A 21,747-nucleotide genomic window follows, 5' to 3' on the forward strand; every position below is an offset into this window, starting at 1 on the left:
TAGTCTCTCACCCACTCAACATTCGTCCAAAATTTTGCAACTGATAATTATTTGAATATTAAAAACAAAAATGACAACATTTTCTTTTGATCACATTTAAAAAAATAGTTTGTATTTTAAAGATATTCTCTCTGTCGAAGCATTGAATAAGCGATTGGATTTGGTGGACTGAAGGCTTAACGCCACCGGCACCTGCTTCAGTCACAATCTTAGATTAAAGCCAGGTAACAGATTCCATTTTCTATGTTTGACAACCCGAATATGAAGGTGATAAAACTTCAAAAAGCCAATGACAGTCATTTATCCGGTGATTCACAAGGAATTAGTTTTCATTTGTGGCCGCCTCGAGGCTTCTCCACAAGATGAATGCTTGGAGGCGCACAGGAGAGTGCTTTTTTTTTTTTTATGCAGACAATGAGATGGACAACTCATCACGTATTTCTGAAATTTCAAACACAATGCTTCTTACTGTCAATCATTGCTGTAGAGAAATGAGATCCAGTTTTTGACTAATGTTGTTTGTGAAATATTGTGAAAATAAAAAACAACATTCTATCTTTTGTGGCTCTCTAGTGGAAGCCTAATTGTTTTATTTAATTTATTATCTTCTGTATAAATAAACCTATTACTGTACTTCATCAGGTGCGTATTAATGAGGTCAGAACTAAAACTTCAAGCAGGCAAGTGGCATTGCAATTGCATTATTTTATATTCTATAATCAATTTATTTAACCTAATAAAGTGAGTAACATTGAATTGAATCAAGGCGAATAGATCAGAGCGAAACTTTTGTCGACATACTAAGAGTGTACAATTGATAGTTTTCACTTGGTGGTCCATCTCCACATCTTTGCTCGGACAGATTCAGTGCTATTAAAAGAATAACATTGTTTCGCGTTAGAAAAGATGCATCATTGAGCTGATCTCTTTAGTTGTCTGCTCAAAGAGTTAGAAAAAAGAGGTAAATATTCTGTTTTAAGATGCACTGTTGTGAAGTGAATGTTATGTTGTTGCTGGTTATATTGAGATGATTATGCTCAGTGTTTCTATTCAGCGTATAATACATTCTGTTGCGTCAATATTACAAGTTTTCCAATCACTATCCATGGGTCTTTGTTAGCTGTACTGGAATCCTCCCACACCACACAAAGGTGACGAGCGCTGGTCGCATTTTTGCACATTCAGCCATGTCATGTTTGGTATGTTGTATCTTGTATTTTGTTAGTCTCCTTCCAGATCTGCTTCTTGTCCAAAGGCAGCCAAGTGTGCACAACTGTACTAATTTGGTGACAGTTTTTCTTTCTTAAGAAGCTCCCAACTGAAAAGAAACTGTCAGATGGAGCCTCCTGAATAGATACTGTCCGAGTATACTGATCGCAACATTCGTCCCTTGTTTGCTCTGGATGACTATCTGTTTTCTGGCGTTGTCAGCTCCCTCTGTTTCCTTTTTTTTCTTTTTGTTTGCCTGTCTCCAGCCGTGCCCCTGCCTCCTGTCTTCTACTTTTTGAATCTCCTTTGATTTATTTTTTGCCCGCTGTGGATTGCGCTTTGGATTTTGCCTTTCATGGATTTTTATTTATGAAAGGCATTTGCTTTGGACTAATCTGTGTTCTGAGACCAGCCCCCCCCCCTATCCCTAGTGATGAGGCTAATAAAGCTATTCAATTGAAACCTTGAAAAAAGTTAATCAAATTTAGGGGACCACCTAATAAGCTCTAAAAAACATGACTCCATCCATCCATCACTATCTTATAAGACCCAGTCACAACACCATAGCCTTGTAAGTGAAATTAAGATCACGTACCATAGCCATCCTTCTCATCTTGGGTGGAGGTCTGCGTATGCTGTAGGAGTAGTAGTTGAGCATGGCGTATTCAATCATCGCAGCGAAGACGAACAGGAAGCAGACGGTGACAAACAGGTCCATGGCCGTCACGTAGGACACTCTTGGGAGTGAGTTTCTGGCCACTGTGCTCAGTGTGGTCATGGTGAGTACAGTGGTGATTCCTGCACAAGGAAGGATAAAGCCTTGGGTGAAAATGGAGAAATCTTGCGTCACATAATGGCACCTTGATAAATAAGTCAAAGGAGGAAACTTGTATTTCATTTGCCCTTGGGGTTTAATGAGGAGGGATTTCTAATATGTCAATAATGTTCAAACGGTAATCCGGTGGTTGGACCAGTTTTGGTTTGTAAATTCAATTCCTTACTTCTTTTACTAGTTCTACCCGAGAGAAAAATATGACGCAATTACATGTCAGAAGTGGATTTGAAAGCGGACGGTCTCTATTACTCAAGGGAGAACCCCTGTGATGAAGAAGCTTACGCTGACATCTGCTCATAAAACCTCTGTGAAGGTACGATTGGTACCTTGAGCAAGACGGTGTTCTAGGTTTATCTTCGTGCCTTGGCCTCATGTTGGATGAAAGTCAACTTGAATTACGAGTTGCAGCTCTTCAAGAAAAAAAAAATGCAGAATGCAAAAGCATATGGTTTGGTAAGAAGGAAGTGGTGTGCAGATAGAGTTGAAGTGATGACTTCTTTTTCAGGGTAAAACCAACAAATGTGGGTGACATTTTATATGTTTTGCATGAATGAACGTAAACCTGCAGTGGAGAGATGTCTGAGAGCACGGAAAAGCTCCTTTAAATGAACAGATGTAAAGGACTTCAGGGAAGGACTTGGTCAAAAGGAAAGAACGTGATATTTTTAAAAGCTGAGTGTTATTTGTGGTGCAAATAATCCCCCGTCTTGGATGGATGACGACTGGACCAATATTCGCTCTTCAATTTGTATGAATATTTGATTCCGAGTAGCTAGGTCTGGATAGCAAAGAAGCTGTATGTTCAAACGGCTGTGTGGTTTCACTTTAATACAATCTATGTTCGGTTGTGCTTTAAGTTAGTAAGATGGACTTTACTGATCCCTCTGGTAAACCTCCTTTGGGAAATTAGGGCTTCCACTATAGAGGAGATGATAGAAGGTACAAGACCAAAGTGCAAACAAAAGAACAAAGGTCAAGGGATGACAAAGTGCAAGTATAAAGAACATAGCTATAATAACGCAACAAAAAAAGGATACAATGACTCTAAAATATCTTTCATTTATAAATAGCATTTGGGTACATTAGCATTATCAAGACAAAATGCCAATTTATATTTTTATTGACAAATATAATCAGTAGATAAAGCAAACATAAACCAATTCTGCAGCAGCAGCTTCCTCCTCGGTAATATTTTAATATTCAAGAGTCTTTCTTTTCATCTTTCAGCATTCATGACCAGCCATTCCCACAGATGATTTGAGTCACCCTTTGGTGTGCAGAACTGGATTTAAATTAGAAATGTAACATGTTAGCTTCATGTTCTAAACTGTGTTGCTACTGTTGCAGGCTAATACATGTGTTTAAAATCAGATATTAAGTAAATTGTTCATTAAGAACCGCCTCTATTACCATTAGACTTACCTGACAATAAAAGTACCAAACAAATTTCAATGATTGTATCTTAAATCCTGGTTAAGTTTCACTAAATGCAACTTTTGGAATGGATATCTGCGATCTTTAATAACATTTGGCAGTCGATAATACTCAAAATGTTTTCCACGGTATGACTGATTGGTACAGCAAAAAACAAATTTTACACACAGTAGTTTAAGATTCCTTCAGTAATCACACTTTGTTTAATCTACGAGTACCCCTAAAATGACGACTTCCCAGATTGATGACGTGTGATAACCCTCAATGCGTGACTACCCAGTATTGTAAAGGTGTACAGTACGTGTATATCAAGGTACAGTCATGTTCACCATCTACACCTACCACCTGCGGAAGTTCTCTGATAACTGCGATCCTCTGTCAGAAATGATCGAGAGAACGGGGAGTTAAGGCAGGGCTTTGTGGACTAGTGTCAAGAAAAAACACCTTCAGATAAGTGTGGGTAAAACCAAAGTGATGGTGTTGGATTTCTGCAGACACCAATGTTTTCCAATTACACCATTGAGAATCCAGAGTATGGATAATGAGAGGGTGACATCTTACAAGTTGTCCAAACCCATCTAGGGCACTTTAATGTTACTGAGTAAGTAAGTAAAATACTAGGGATATTTAATAACAACACTATTGTATTGTTTTCATTATTGTTGTTAACTAGCAACTAGTGATGGGTTCATGATGTAGTATAAGTTGTTGGAGCTGAATCATGATTCAGTGTGATCATTTTGAAAGGCCACTCAATGGCACTCTCTGCATTATAATATTTAGCTCTGATCTACAAAGTCAATGAAAGCTGGCATCCAGTGGCCTTTCAAATCATCACACTGAGTCATGATTCAACCGATCACTACTACCAACCCCCACATTTTAATTCTGTAATTTGTGCAGGTGTACTAATTATTATTATTCTTTTTAAATAATTGTTTTACGTTTAAAGGTTTTTGTTATTATTGAAAATATGTGTCTCTTTTAATATAATATGTGTGTATCTTTATTATATTTTGTGAACTGCTGTAACAACTCAAATTTCCCCAACGTGGTAAAAATAAAGGTGTCTCTTATCCCACCTTATCTTATCACTCTCCTCATGACCCCGACGGAGCCTCAGAGTATCCGCGGGATCCCTTTGATTTAGAGATAAAGAATCATCGATTTCCCCTGAAGAAGTTAAAAGAGGATCTGCGGAAGAAAGAACTGAAGGGCTCTCCTCTCATCTCAGCCCAAAGAGCCCAAAGTTAAAACTGTGTTGAGGCTCCTGGTACAAAGTGGGTGTTGTGCCCAATGGGTATTAGATGAATTAAAAATCATTTAGCTACAGCACTGCGCTCATGACCAACAAATTGGAAGCATTCACACCATGCACCAGGATATTCTTGAGACTATTAAACCGACTGAGCAATAATCGTTTTGTTCTCTGTGTGGAACACTACATTCAGATTAAGCCTAAGTTGTTGTTGATTCACAAATACAGGTTAATCTCAATTGAATTGGATCAACTTTTTCTACTATATTTTTATTTACATTGTTACCATAAATGCCACTTTCCCTTGGTTCAGTGATTCTAAAGAGGACTGTGTTGCTCAGCCCCTGGAGGGTCAAAGCTTTAGAGACAAATAGTGGATGGATGGCTGAACAAATCCGTTAAAGACAAACTTAATTTACCTTTAAAAGCATCTAACAACCATTCAAAGAGAGTAAAATTGTCTTCACTTAACGATAACTGGAAGTGGTCCGGAGCTGGCGTTGGTAATTACACATCACTTTTAATTGTGTCATCAATGCCATTGTTAGAAAAATGACTCCCCAAGGTGCCTCAGAGGAAATGATTGTGTTGGCCGGCTGAAATAAAATCAATGCCTTCAAAAGAGAGATGGACCCTCTGACATCTGTACCCACTGGGGACATCGATATCTTCTGCAGCGACACACGTCAGTTCGTGGAACTCGCCTCTTTCGCTCAGCCTTCCTCTCACTTCTTGCTCACTTTCATCCTCGTCTCCTATGTCTTTCAAGGCAGAGTTTTTACTGGTAGTTTCCATAGAGACGAGGTGCTGCCGTCTATTTCCAGCCACCTCCTCTAGTCTAATGCTTGTCTAGACCCTCTCTTGTTTAAAGCAGTTGCCAAAATACTTCATTTCAAATTAAAGGCAAGGCTTCACTCATCTACAGAGACAGCAGTTTTATCTTAACTTTATTTGAAAGATGTTCACTCTTATCGAGGTCACACGAGATATCTTTGAACACTTTAATTCATTCTCAAGGAATTGCCGCTTCATGGTGCCATGGCAACAGTGAGATTCTGTTCTGATTAGGCAAAAAATAATGTCTACAGGCGAATAATCACAGACCGTGTTGTGATCATGGTGGAAATGCAGTGCAAAAGGGGATCGCAGATACAAGCACGGGACGTATGAAATGCTATGACAGCCAATGGATGTGTGAAGTCAAGCACAGACTTGTTGCTGACACAACAATGCCGACTTTTTTGTATCGGCTCAAACTTGCAGAACCTTTCGTGGCTTTTTTGTTTATTAACAGAACTGAAGGTGTCAGTGTGACAATCAGAAAAGCTGTTAGGATCTGTGCTCAGACATGTAGTAGCTCAATAGCTAACACAACACTTGAAACATTGGGAAAACAATGAGTTCACCCTGAGTTCAACTATTACTATTACTATTACTATTACTAAATAAGATTAAAGGCAAAACTGGATCTTGAACTTTACTGAGCTCTGCGACTTTTATAACTAAAAGTTATTCTATTACTCTATAATATGCTCCATATATGACGTAAACTATTATCCCCAAGACCAGTTATCAAGTATAACATTTTCTGAAAAGGATCAAACTATTTTCTTATTCAAATTTTGGTAAAATTGTTGCATTTTTGCAGGACTAAAAAGCATTTATTCTTGATTCATTGATAAATACTTTCTAGCAATTCATATTTAATGTTAAGCCAAAATAAGATCTAACATATTAAATTTAATACTAAGACTAAAAGTCTGAAAATAAGCAAACCTTTTCACAAAATTGATCTTACTTGGTGCATATAACAAGTTGATTAAATGTCAATTGAAATTAATCAGGTTGACCATGAAAGTTTCTTAAAATTACAAACAAACATTAGACAGGAGATGCTTATCTTACCATCTAAGTGAAAATTATAACCACATTTGCGCAGGATAGCAAGTCCAATGACTAATAATTGTACGTCATGCCATAAAATATAATATAAATATTGTTGCATCTGCAAAATTACATGTTTTTTAGTCTTACATGACAACCTTTTCAGACCATAATATGTCATGTTCTTATAGCTATTTTCCAAATGTTCACCCAACCACTCATGGAGCAAAAAGGCAATGAAACATTCTTTAAAAACCCACCTTTATTTATTTTTCACAGCTCAATATGTTATGATATGGATGGGCTGACGAAGCGTCAAGAAGAATTATCTTAAATGTAAGAATCCACTAGGGCGCTGTTTGTCTCAAGCTGGAAAGATAACCTGCATCACCTCTCGCTGTGAGGCTGTAGAGCCAAAAAATGTGCCAACATTTATTCTCATAAATATGACAGCTAACCGACCTGAATTCAATCGGATTCCCTTCCCAGAATTTGATCAACTCAGATTGAGGTCTAAAGGGAATCAAGCTCAGATCTCTTGCTTTCTGTCCTCTGCTTTCCAAAACACCCATATACCGGAGGAGCTGTGATTGACAGATCTTTGGAAATCCCGCCGAGTAAATGTTAGCGACCTGTCAGTGCACAGAGCACTTCAGGGTGGTGGTTTCCAGGAGCGGGTGAAGGTGTAAGCATCATCACCTGCGTTTCCAACCCACCATCAGCATGAACCTCCTTCCTCGTTCTGACATTTCACTCTGTCGCGGCATGTCAGAGGCCGTCACTTTACTTTACACCCTTGTTTTGTTCCCTCTCTTGTGATCCCGACCTCCATCTCTTATCTCTATTCTCCTCCTTCACTCCCCTGATCAGATCTCAGGCATGACCTGTAAGAGGAAGAAAGGTGCTAAAGAACGGAGGCTAAATGACTTTTTTCTGTCGAGCTGAAGGCAGACATTTATCAGCTATGGGTCATCCGCTGCCCACCAAGGAAGAGCTGTGACCTTTCACTGCCACTGCTCCTGTCATGCAGCAACACCTATGTGGTGCGGATTTTTCCTGGCTCTGATTCGAGTCGACAACAGACGGAAAGATCAGTTCGCTGTTGGACAGATGGTCCTGGAGAGTGACAAAGTTCCCTTTTGTTAGTAGAAAAAATGTGTTTAAATACAAAAAAACTACCTATTCAACAAAAAAAAACTTTCTGCGATATATTTTCAACAACATTATTATCTGTATAGTGTTGCCTCTTTTATCACAGGGTTATGTTCTGATAGCCTCCGCATTAAAGGTTATCTTTGAAGCAGCGGCCGTTATATTTTCCACTATTCGAATGCCTTCCCTCCTTCTGCTCTTTAACTTTTCCGAACCTTCACTAACATATTCCACATTCTTACACAACTCTCAAAAACCAACATCATTTAAAATATGTCAAATTATTCATAACTTCAAAATCTTCAAAAAATATTTGAGATTGCAAACTCAACTTTGCCTTTGAGGTAACATCCCTCTCAACAATCATCGCAGTAATGGTGACCTAAACAGCTCCAAAAATGCTTTGCCGCCCAGCCAACCATGGGCAGTTGTCGATCACTTTTGACATAGCACAGGTTTAAATACAGTATTATAGCGACCAATCAGCCATCACTAAATAAAGCAGTGTGTAGACAGGCATCATGGAAGTTCACTGTTTTGTTGGGGCTAAAATATAATTAAATATACAGAAGCATGTGCCAAAATCTTCAAAACATCAATACCATAGAAGATGAAACAGAATATGGAGGCGTTTATGGTTGACGTTCACTTTTCACCATGACAATATCCATCAACTAGGTGGCAGAAGACAGTCTGAGCCGAAACCCATCCACTTATTTTGATTGAACGTGTAACAGATCCAAGAGGCTTCATCACACGACCATAAGTAACAATTTTCCTCTCCTGGCCTTGATAACCACAGGGACGGACAGAACTCCAATATCAAGGCTTCATTTCCGCAGAGATGTTCCCGATGACCCCTTGTGATATTGGCAGGCCGCTGAAGTGAAATTAAAGCACTTGGGAGTCGAGGGAGCGTCTCGACGCAAGTGACAACTAGGGTGTGAAAAGAGAGGCATGCAGAGGTGAGACCCTTGTGCTTTTCTCAAGTCACTTGTTAGAGAAAATGTGCTTTGAAAACACTGGCATTTACCACAGTCGCTTCCATTATGTTACGCTCATATATACAATTATACGTGCCAGCACTATTCAAAAGGTCGAGGCACAATTGGGTCAAGTAGTGGGCAGTCCTCCGAGGGCAATATTCACTGTTGATAACATATGTTGAACCTGACCCTGATGAAAATAGATGTAAAGAAGAAAAAAAAAAAACCCGCCTGTTTGCTAGACCTAGAGTAAGAGACTGTAATGACATTTTCATTTTGATAATGATCAGAAAAAAAGCAGACATCAAGGCTGATTAAATTAAAGTGATAGTAAAGGATATTTGTAGTGGTTTATGCAGACATTAATTTGTTTGATGATTTGGAGCAGATTTGCAACACTGTGCTAAAAATAAAAAGCTCATATCAACACACTCTGATCTAATTTAATGAAGTGTTGAAAATCACTTTTTATTTGAAACATTCATCTGAACACAGAAACAAATTAAAACAGAGCTGAAAGAAGTGCTTTATGTAAGTAGAATTTTTTTTTACAACTTTCTCCCCGAAGAAAAAAGCTTTGGATTTTTAGAAGAAAAACTGTGAATGAAGCAGTGTCCTATTTTGTATAGCCCAGTAGGTGGATCCCTCAGTTAAATAAACATTTTTTTTTCGATAGAAAGAAATAGATTATGGAGCAGATGGTGCCATGTAGCCCTGAAAATGAGGATAGAACTTCACAAGACTTCATCAACTCATAACTCATTTCAACATAAGACCTTTCCTCGAATTCACAACATAGAAATGCTTTGGATTTTAAGAAGAAAACAATTAAATGGAGCAGTGTCCTATTTTGTATAGCTCAGTAGGTGGATCCCTCAGTTAAATAAAAAATATAATTTCATAGAAAGAAATAGATTATTGAGCAGATGGTGCCACGTAGCCCTGAAAATAAGGATAGAACTTCTGAACGATAGATCGACTGCATTCGCTCCTCCTCCAGCAGTGAAGAACGCCCTGCTTCTTTGTTTATATATACCTTGGAGGTGGAAACTTCCTGGATTGATGAAGCTGCGTGACAAACCTTGTCACAGCAGTGGGGGCATCGATATGGTAAACATATCAAGCTAAAGATTTTAGCTTGAAAAAAACAGTGGGCGGGGCTTAAGCATATTTTCTAATGTAAATATTTAAATTAAAATAGAGTTTTGTACAAACAGACACATACTGATAGAGGTACAATATCTATTTAAGACACACTTAAATAAACAGATTAGTTGTTCTTTAATCACAGGAGGATGGTGAGGTTAAAAAAAAAAGTTTTAATTATTTTTTTCAAGTTAATTGTTTTTTGTTTTAACTATTTCTTCCATTTCACTGAACTCATACGTCTGATGAGTTCAGCCAAATGTTGTGTTATGCACATTCCCCGCTTAAAATTAATTAAAGTTCTTTCCTTTTTGAACAAAATTTGCCGACACAGCAGGCTGGCAATTAAGTTTAAGAAAGCGGGACCGCGACGGTACATGGAACATGATAAAATGGCGTCATGGTTGTCGTAATGAAAATGAAATGATGGGTTTGCATCAGCATGGACGCACTTACCTTCCATGTCCTCACACTTGTACAACATGTTCATCCACAGGGAAGCAAATAAAGAGGCATGCAGGAGGGGCTTCAACATGGCTGTCAACTCATGCAAAGAGAAATATAATTACGACACAAAACAAACAAGCAGCACTGATGGGGCGGGTGTTATCAAGGTGATTTACTGCACAACTGAAGATGAAGTGAGACGTACATATTCATTTTGCCACACTCAGACATTACGCCCGCAGGAAATAAGGTGCAACAAAAGATTCCATTTATGATTATGGCTGTAATTACTTTTGATGTATTATTCATTATGAGGTTTCCATGTTTATTGAAATGCTCTTAACATTTCAATTGTACCTCAAGTTTGCTTTCACAGGATTTAATTAACGATGTTTTGAGCAGAGGTAAACTATTTAAAAATATTGTCTCTAGAGACTTATTTTTTCAAGATACACCTCAGATATGTTAGCCCTTCATCTTTCGTGGCACCACAAACAGAGCTTAAAGTCATATTTATTTCCTTCCTTCTTAGAGTTATAGGCAAAAACATCCATCCATCCAAATACCTCAGTGGTGCTCGTCTGTAATGTCCATCTTTAATTTTTCTCAGAACAATTCCTCCTGTTGAGGCTTCAATACAAGATGGACATTACTGAAGAGCACCATGGAGGTAATTGGACGTTTTTGAGTGTGTCTTTTTGGACGTAGATGAAGACAACTGAGCACTAGTCAATACATTAAAATGGATATACATTTTTGTCTATAACTCTAAAGAGGGACAGACAACCCATAGTTGACATGAGGGCGAGTAGAAAAAGAATGAAGTTTGATTTTTGAGTGAACTATCACTTTAAATGTCAATTGTTCTCCTACATGAGAGCCTTAAAGCAACTGAAAAAGCCTTAAAGCAAAAAAAGAGCCCCTCAGTCCAATATGCATGTTATGCTGCTATAGAGTCTTTGGTTCAAATCACAATTTCTTAACATTGTGATATGTTACAATATAAAAACTTATTTTTAATGTTAAGTTGGAATAAGGTTGCTACCATTGACAAAACTTTGCACTGAGGTTATGGAATATTGAATCATTCTGAAATAAAAGCAGAAAAAAGTGTCGCTCGGTCTTAAGATCCATCTCTCACCACAGCCATGATACACAATGGAACTGGGGAGATAGATGCACTAGAAATAATTGAGAAATATTATATTTAAATTTCCTTTGGGAATTATGTATGTAGAAACAGTTTGACATTAAATTTGGATTTGGTGACATGCTAAGTGAACACATAATTAAACTGTCATGTCCATATTTGTTAGACAACAAAGCATAGCAAAGTACAGAAGTGCAATAGCGTCGTACCTAAAGCCGTCCGTGCAGGCGTGGCATCACTCTTGATCCAGAAGGAGACCCATGAGAGGACCACGGTCAAGATGCAGGGGATGTACGTCTGAATGGTGAAGTAGCCCATTCTTCTGCTTAGGTCAAAGTAAACCGTCATGACAATGTAGTCACCTTTGAAAAGAGGTGAGAGAGAGAAAGTTTCAGGTACAAATAGAAAAAATTACAATAATCTTCCTGATTTGTTTCAAATAAATTGTTTGTTGACGTGATTATTGATCTATTTGTTAAGGTTGCTTCAGAAATTATGAATACAATGGTTGTAAGTGTAGCTGGAAATATAAAATGTCTGATAGTATTACTGGGCAGCCATTAGTAGAATGGAGCTCTTTCAGATTCATATTTGCCCTGAATTCAAGTTCAACCTCCTGTTGAGACCTGAGCGGCTCCTCGCAGCGCTGAGGAAAAATGCCATCCCATTTGAGGTTGATGAATATGTATTAACTGTGTGTGTGTGTACGTGTGTGTGAGGCAGGTGTGCGGTGTGGGCTGTCCTGTTGGTCAAGGTCCTAATCTTTCACTGGGATTTGCAGCCAAATGAGAAAATCTGAAGTACACTTCAGTTTTACTTTCATATAAATAATACATTTTTTTTTTTTTACTTTGAGCAACAAGTTTCCAAAGTGTTATTTAAATTTCATGAATTCCATCCATATGCAACTTTGGCTGGGTCAATTTCCCATATTATATGCCTTAGAAATAAATTTGCGTTTGAGTTCTTTTACCATGGTGGACACATGGGTAAAAGAAAGGGGGTATTTAACAATAAAAAAAAAAATATATATACTTAAGATCAAGACTGAGAACAAAACAGGAGTCCCAGAAAATCAGGGAAAAGCCTGCAAAAATAAAAAGGCAGGTTGCCTAACAAATTGGATATTAAATATTTTTACTGTGCAACTTTTGTCTGTTTAATCAGGAATCAGGGAAAAGATAAAACGTTATTTCATTTTAGATAATAATTTCATAATGTCATAATGTTAAATTGTGCTGCTTTAATTTCATTGACATTAATTCATTCAGCTGGTTAGGATACATTGAAAAAATGTTCATCAGATTGTATATAAAACATTTTCATAGAGATAATAGCACACAAATACATTCACATTATAAAACTAGAAACTCACTCAGCGAGTGCAGAACTCCACCAAGCAGCTTATTTCCACCCATATTTAGATTTTGTTAACCGCTTGTTTTGTCTTTTCATTTACTTCATCCGCACACATAGAACCTTTTATGTTAAAAAATGTAATTGTCATTTCTATCACACAACCCCACAGAGCAGAAGCTATCCTTCAAAAATATTCCTTGATCCAGATGGTAACCCAGGACAACACCAAGTTGGAAAATATAGTCCTTGTCGAGAAAATTTCATTTAAGGTCTGCTCACTTGTTTTATTGTTACTGACAGACAATCTAGAACCCATAAGCTAAATAGTCAGTATGTGAACATGTTCTCAAAACAGAGCAGATGCTCTTCATTCTACATCCTTTCAGATGTTTCTGGGAACCTGAGAAGACATTAGTTGTCAGCAGAGAAATCTTCACCCACAGACTAAAATGAGTCAGAAGGACAAAGAAGGGCACTTAGACCACGCAAATGTTCATGTAAACACAGATAATTTATGTTAAAAATTCACATTTATTAATTATCATCTTAGCTAACATCAATGGGAAATGGAAAAACAAAATAAAAAAAGTGGTCTTCGAATCCAAGACTTTTCAGTACACATCCCCGACATCATGGAGGTTTAACTGTGAGAGCTTCGAGCAAACCAAAGCATCATTTCACGTTTTTTGCTTAGGAAATATAGTGCAAACATCCAAAAATTAAAAGAAAACATATGTTTAAATTAAAATTGTACTGTCTGTAGCTCAAGAAAAAAAGCAACAAAAGTGTAATCCTTCACCTCAAGGCCCATTTCTGTTTTTCCTTCTTTAAGTTCATTTCCATCCGTCTTGTTTCATTCTTTTATGTTGTGTGCACAACACTGACAATGAAATGATTCTGATGTATGATCTCTATTCTTAGCTGACTAAGGTCAAATTGTGTAAGGAAAAGGCTGTCTAAAAAAATAAACCAAGAAATCCCAACATATTTATTCATATTTGAATATTTGAGTTTAAAAAATGTTTAAAGAAATCACACATAAGATGAATGTTTCTTTATAAATAAAAAGGATTTAGCGATTAGTGTTGCCATTTAGCTCATCTGTTAAGCATTTTATCACAATAATCTACGAGTAGGAAACAAATAGATTCACTTCATAACAGGACATTGAGTCTTATTATTGAAAAGGTCATCTTTAGAAGCAACTCATCTTTACGTTAGAAGATTGGACTTGGCATATATATAGAGATCAGATGAAGGAAAAAAACATTGTTAAACAAGGACATCCTTTTTACTCCAAAAGGATACAAACCTTTTTATTAACTGCATTTCTTTTTTGACATTTTTAACTCACAGTTGGTAAAGAAATATTGAGTGTCCAAAGACTAATATACTGCATATTAAGCTAGCCACTCACAAACCTTCTAAAGACAGGTGAGTTTAAGTGACCTCAGTTAACAGTTAAAGCATTGGAAAGTATAATGTACTTTAGTTAGATGTACAATTTTATTGACTTTGTATTCTCTCCCAGAATACAATTTTCTATGGCTCAATAATGTATCACTAGAGCAGAAGGTAGGTCTGAGCTCAAAGGTCCAAATGGAGTTCTAGAGAAACACTTCTCATCTGGACCCTCATGTACTAAGGGGTCGTACATACAAACAACATATGGATCTACTTTTCCACCTCAAAGTCCATATGTATCAATAATGAAAAAAGTGTGAAAAAAAGGTTGGAATTCCCGACACAAATTGTAGGTCGCGTACGTAGGGATCAGCTGCTCAGATGCATGTCAGCCTCACTAGTCACGTTGAGACGTTCACATCGGAGTTAAAGTAACGATCAATATTGATAAAAAATAAACACACACACACAAGTGTTTGTAGTTACATAAGTGAGTGTTAATTTATTCACAAACTGATAAATTTGTTCTCATTCACCAAACGATGATGATCTGTATTTATTAAGACCACATCGATCGTTTTATACTGAATATTTAGGTCCACTATTTCATGCTATTCAGAAAAAAATGTAAATGAATTATGTAAGTTTTTCCATACGAGAATCACAGACTTTATTGTTGAACAACACGTCAGATTGATCAAAGTAAAGCTGGAGAAAGAAAGCAGCTATAGTTTTCCTCATTCGATCACACGATCAGAGCGATGTCCTTGAAAAACACAGTTATATAAATACACTGTCACATGACTTGTAATTTATAAACAAAAGGCTTTTATTTTATAAATGTAATAATAATTCACGGGTGTTGCGCCACACGTTCATATGAAGCTCAGACCATCAGACCATCTTCACAACATCATCAATAAATGCTTTAAGTTACTGATTTACAGTTTTATTCTTGTTCAAATCCATTTTAAGATGTTTCAAATAAGCTGATCGTCTCTGTACATAAAGTATTTGCGTTAATAACTGTGTATTATAAAATATAAACACTTAAACCGGAGCTTGTCTGCACTAATTTAAATTCAAGTATGTGATTCATGTCAGAAATGTTTAAATTGACTAGTATAAACTGTTAATCCAGTTTAAATTCATGTATTCATTTGTTTTTTCTGATCGAGGAGAGAAAAATCATTAAAATATTATTTAAATATGTAAATGAATGCGTGGAAAGGGGCGAACAAGGCTGCGATTACTTCTAAGTTGATTAGGATGTACAAAGGGAAAATGTTTGTATTTGTGTGTTTGGCACATTCATACATGTTAATATTTTTGGACGTCCCCGATCTTCTAGATTTGAGTGTCCGACCGTATATAGTAGAAGTTCAACGAACTTCTTGACTTCTTTTGTTGCTGCTGGATGCGCCAAAAACGGGTCGAGGGAAACCTGATTAGTCAGATCACTTACCTCTTGAAAGCTTTTGTAAATTGCACTCCAAAAGATGACACAAATACACCTTTTTAAACTCAAGTTAAACATGCTTTAAACTTCTTCTGTTGGATCTCGCTTTTCCAATTACATCCTCCCCGAGACTTCCAAACTCTATTTCAGACTCCTTTGATAGTCATTCCTGCTGTCGCCTCTCTGTCATTTCCACATAATACACAAAGCAGCTTGTGTATTTTGACCTTTAGGTTAACAGTGTCTCTCTTTTATACGCTAGAAGCAATCTTGTTATCTATTTTTATTTTGTGTTTCCTTAATGTTTCCAGCTGCCCCAAATCTTGCCTGTGAAAAAAAAAATGCACTGAAGAATCAGGGAATCAAAGCCACTCATGAGGCGTCAGTCATACATTATTTATAACCGCTTTTGTTGCCACTTTGTATTTGATCATCACATCAGGCCTTATTCATCACTTTTGGCAACGGAGTACAGTTTATCACAAGGCCCGATCTCACATGATCTTAACTTCACGCACTATTACAATCACGTTAAATATTTCTTCTTTGGAGAAGATCCAGCAATTGAAAGATAATTATCTGTGCATATACATTGATTTGTAGGGAATCCATCATCTTGTTCCAGCAACCATTATGACAGGGTCAGAGTTATGAGCTAACAATTTTCTGAGATATAATCTTAAAGTTGGAAGTTAAGCTTAAAACTCTTTACTAATAAAAGTCTAGTTTAATACTGAAGCAATCCCAGGGAAAACAACAGGCGTATTCTCTGCAATACATCTAATCCTGGAGTTTTCCTAAAGACACCTGAACTGACTCAGCTCTACAGCAATGGTTCTACTTTGAGTCTTTCCTGAATGGCAAAGAATCTCATCATCCTGCTGAGCATGTTATTGAGAAGGAAAAATAAACGAGAAATGAACAAGAGGAAGATAAAAAAAAAAATCAAATCAAAAACTTTCAAATCAAAAAATAAACAACTTGGAACCTGATGTTTCCGTGTTTGTCTTGCATAAAGAGACTTTCTAGGGATCACAACAGAATACTTTTCACAAAAACTGAATTAAACCAAATTAAACGGATAAAAAGGGTTTTTGACAGTATTTTCAACCAGCGTCTTAAAAATGAGGTTAATATTTAAGCTCCAAGCAGTTAAATTGATCAAAAATCTAAGAATGCTTTAAAAACAAAACAGCAAAACACATTTTCTTCCTACATTGACGTTCATTTATTTTCTGTGATTCGATTTTCACTTGGTTTTTATAAAGTTTTCAGTGATTTCTTCGTTTTGATAGCTTTGAATGGAACAGTGTGTCTGAGAAACACTTACAAGTGATCGACGGAACCTTTACAATCTTGAGAGCGCCGCCAAAAGAATCAAGATCAGTTCTTTGTCCCTTTCTTAACATTTTCTAAAAAAAAAATACATTCACATATTTTCCAAGGTATTTTGCTAAAATACAGATGGGTTAAATGTGAACACATATAAAATTATTATCAGGCCAAGTAATTTCCTATTTTATTTTAGAGCTCATGTGGTTGTTGCCCTCAGTATGAATTGATTGTTTCAATACAAAAGCCGTTTACAAAGCACAGTGCCATCTAGAGAGCCCATAAAATACGGATAATGCTTCATGAAGCTTAAGCATCACATCACTAGTAAAAGGCAGAACAATGAAAGCATAAAAATACAATCCAAACAGATATAGTATCCATGTATCAAGAGTGTTGTAGATGTATGACATTGACCAGAGGGAAAAAGAAAGAGAAACTCAAATGTGGCTACAGGGAAGTTCTGGCAACAAGGACAACATTCGAAGCTGGTGTATAATGTGAATGTCAAATTAAAACACAATAAAACATGTGTTTATTTTTTAAGAGGACAAAGACAATGTGACTGATGTGTTACCCACTAATAGAAAATAATACAGATACAAATAGAGTGTTAGTATAAATGTTAGGGACATTTTGATTCATAATTATGATGTGAAAAGGTTTAATATGTCATAGTGTGAATGCTGAAACATGACAACAAGAGATTTACAGCAATGCGTTTAGATTCATCAAATATACATTGAGTCTAGAATAAATTATTCATTTCTATGGTCTGTTAAGTTTTTCATCCGCGGTAATCCGACATAGACCGATAATTTAATCATCACTGATGAAGGATGATGCATATAATCAGATTTGTGAAATCAATTGTTGATTGAATGTTATCTGGCTTATCCGACAAAAGAGGCAGCAGAAACATTTATCACAGAGAATCTCTACATTTAAATATTTTTTAAATGAGTAGAAAAAAAAGGGTATTGAACGAAAGCTTGTTAGTGAGAGAAAAGGCAAGATGATAGCAAAGCTATCATGCGTTTACTCCTCAGTAGAGCTGCAGGCAAATCCCACAAAAAAAACTCATTGTGTTTGATTTGGAAAATGTTGTTGTGAGTTTTTAGGGAGATGTGACTTTTGAAGGTCAAATTACAAGTTTAAGAGAAGCTTCTGTTTATTTTCATGCGTTGTGAGCTTAACTTTAATGTCATTTTAATAATGGTTCATAAGAGAGAAGAAGACATTTCATCTTTAAAAATAGTTCAATTGATTTCATCTTTTACAGCAGGGAGAGGATCTAAGGAACCTTAAGACTTGAAGGCAAAATAAATAATATTCTGTTACATTGGTTCTTGTTCTATAAATGAACTACAGAACTGAAACACTATATATTGTACACATGGAAATTGCAAATTCAAAAAGAGATGCATTTAATGCAAATTAAACTAAAGGTCAACACAGTGAAATAAGGTTAGCGTAGAGTACAATTTTTTTCTCTAAAAGTGTCAGAAATTACCTTTTATTTGACTTTATTTTTTCATTAATTAATTATACGACAAAACTTTTTCAGACACTGATATTTAGTCGGTAAAAAAAACTTGATTTGAAGAGTTCTCGAATCGGTACCTTTCATTGTGAGACAGTCTTTGGGAACTTCCTCCTTTTTTTCGGATCATCCTTGATTGGAAATTGATTTATATTTTGTTCCTTAATCTTTTGTAGATTTGTATGTGGTTTAAATGTAAATTGAGGGCATTATTAATTATTTTTTCTAGAAATCCATTCGGCCTTTGATTTACACTGAATGAAGTGATAGTGTATATTCCTTAACCCTTGTGTAACCCCAGGGTTAACCAGCTGACATTACACAGATGGAACCCTTGGCTCGACCCGCACCCATACAAACTTTTGTATCTTAAATTAAAGATTGAACAGATATAGGTTTGCATTAAGGCAAAATAAGTGAGGAAGATCTGGAAGAGTAGCTGTCATAGTTGGTAGAAATTCTGATGGTGGAAAGGATGTTGTCCAGACTTAAGAAGACTTTTCAATCTTTGAATCTTTGCATGATTTATAGCCGCAGGGGTTCTTCTCCGCTCTTCTACTGTATTACAGCTGAGAGGTGTCCTGCTGTGCCATGATGTGGTCAGTGGTCAGATGAAGTTCAAAGCAAAAATGGAACTTTAAGTGTAATATTAAGATTGAGATTGAAGAACGGACTAAGGCACCATCTGCAATTTTGACTTTGGTTTTTGAGTATATGAAAGAACTACATCTGATCTCCAGTCCACTGGTTTTCAATCTTTTATTTTGCCAGGCCCCCTACTGGTCTCTTAATCTAGAACACAGTTTTTCGTGAAGCTTCATCCAATCGTAAACTATAGTTTCTATACATCACTCGTCTATCTGAAAGCAAAATAATTCACCTGAGAAGGACGTGAAAAGCCCCGATTAAGTTTCCATCATATCTGTGTTGAATTTGTTTTCGGGTCTGGCATTTTGTCCAACATCTTAGCAAAGATCTGAACTCTTTAATCTCTATTTTCCTCCTACAGCAAATCTCAGCACTATCTTACGATGTTCTCGCACAAACTAGCAACATATCAGAAAAAGTAATTTTTCTATAAAGTTAAACATTTAAACAAAATGAGAAAACATTAAAACATTTTACAGCATGTAAGACTTATTTTACTATTTTGCAATAACAATCTTATTAAAACACTATCATGGACCAACTCGGTACCGATTAAGAACCTGCAGCTATATTTGTCTTTGTAATTTTCACAATGACAATGAAATGGAGATCTTATCCAAAGATAGGGTGAACAACCTTCATAAAGAGGCTAATATAATTCTTTTACTTACTATAAGTAGAGAATAGTTTTTGATATTTATTATATTGCGCTGTAGACTTGACTTAAGAATCCAACTTTTAACTATTTGTGTTAACCTGTGAAAAATTTCTTTAGTTAAAGTGAGAAATGTACATGTATATATATATATATATATATATATATATATATATATATATATATATATATATATATATATATATATATATATATATATATATGTATATATATATATATATAAGGATGGTCAATGTGCTCATTATATATATCAAGGAAGATAAACCATACAGCCATATTTGAATTTAGTTCTTATTTTATCAATAAATACGTTAATTAAAACATTTGTTGCAGCAGGAGATGCAGGCTTAATGTTATTACGAGATGGACGTGGATCTCTAGGAAGAAAAAGCATTAAATAGAAGCAATGGCTCATTTTCAAGGACCAGCATGAGGTAGATATGTAGGTTTGCTGACACTTCCGTGCATCTCGGCAGAAGATTAGCGCTGCAGCTTGTCTGACGATGCAGCAGGACTCCAAGAGAAGACACAATTTATTAGGTCATCATTACAAGAGTGCTCAATAGTCTCCTCTTTTTCTTTTTTTCTCCACTCAATTCAACATAATAGCAGCCTCTCATTAAACACTGGCAGGATGCTTGATCAGTTGGCCCGCTGGGTGGTAGACTTAAACACAAATGCTTGTTTCCCTGAAGAGTTCAAGTGACAAAAACAAAGCCGGCTGCCTTTAGTGTTTAAAAAACAAAACAGAAACGGAACTGCTAATTTCCTCTGAGCTGCTTAATAATTTGATCCCACACCCGGCTAACCTCCCTAATCATGCTCCCCTTTTCACGCATATTCATGAGATGTTCCGACTTTTTTCAAAGGCAAACTGGGTCACATTATTCAGATTTGCTAAAACAGAAAAAAACATTACGTCTTGGACTAAATGCAACTTATAAACAAGGTTATGGGAGGTTAACATTAGCTGGATCACCTGACGTTCTCTGCCTCATTTATAATGCTTTGCTTATTAAGGAACCATTACAATAATCTTAGAGGGTGATGTGCTCACATTAAAAATGTATTAGCATCTTGCCAAACCTTTGCCAGTCGAGGGTATAATTATGGGCACCTGTTGAAGCAACAATATCTCTACTGGTGCCTCCAAACAAACTTCAATTAAATCACCTGAGAACACAAGAACTAAACACCAACATGAGCTTGCAGATGTAGAAAAGGGAAAGGTGAATAATTAAAATTATAATCTTTAATCTTTGTGATTAATGTCGATGGAAGAACGTGTTTGAGCGGCCACCTGAGGAGAATAATTATGATCTGATATCTTATGATTATATGTCGGTATCATGCCTTCTTTTACCTGTGTAGAGCTTGGAAACCTTTGATGAGTATTGTTAGAATTTGATGCTAGTATTTCCTTTATAAATAGAGATTTAAAAACCACACGTTTTTCTTAGTTTCATTTAATTTTATAGATTATTTACCTCTTTGTAACTTATTCCTTTTTTTTAAATTTACAATCTCTAGCCTGCTGCGGACTAATCCTGGACAATATTTCTACTCGTGGTTTATCAAGATATAGTCGATGTATTATGTAGTATAGTATTATGTAGCGTTATTGATAGCTAAGGCTGTTTTTTCACGTTAATGTTAGCTATCTATAAGATAAGATGAAAAGGCCCAACCTATTGTCATAAATAACAAGATACATATATAGGACCCAGATTTTAGGTAGGCCTGTGTGAAAATGGCTTAGCCAACATTAGCATTATTTATGTTATCTTTTTAAATCAAAACTTTGGGGCAAGCCCCTCTCTCAGCC

The 21,747-nt window shown here is 36.2% G+C and overlaps 1 protein-coding gene across 1 annotated transcript in view; it reads right to left on the minus strand.

Moving 5' to 3' along the window:
* The window catches only part of LOC148080111 (gamma-aminobutyric acid receptor subunit gamma-3-like), a 91,749-nt gene that overhangs the window by 6,904 nt on the left and 63,098 nt on the right, over positions 1-21,747 (minus strand). The window contains exons 8-9 of the mRNA XM_087791663.1: positions 11,711-11,863; positions 1,805-2,007 (exon numbers count right to left, since the gene is read on the minus strand). Of these exons, the coding sequence (XP_087647789.1) occupies positions 1,805-2,007; positions 11,711-11,863 (356 nt within the window). The remainder of the gene's footprint in view (positions 1-1,804; positions 2,008-11,710; positions 11,864-21,747) is intronic.

The sequence above is a fragment of the Callionymus lyra genome, chromosome 5, assembly GCF_982586985.1.
Source record: "Callionymus lyra chromosome 5, fCalLyr1.hap1.1, whole genome shotgun sequence".
Lineage (NCBI taxonomy): Eukaryota > Metazoa > Chordata > Actinopteri > Syngnathiformes > Callionymidae > Callionymus > Callionymus lyra.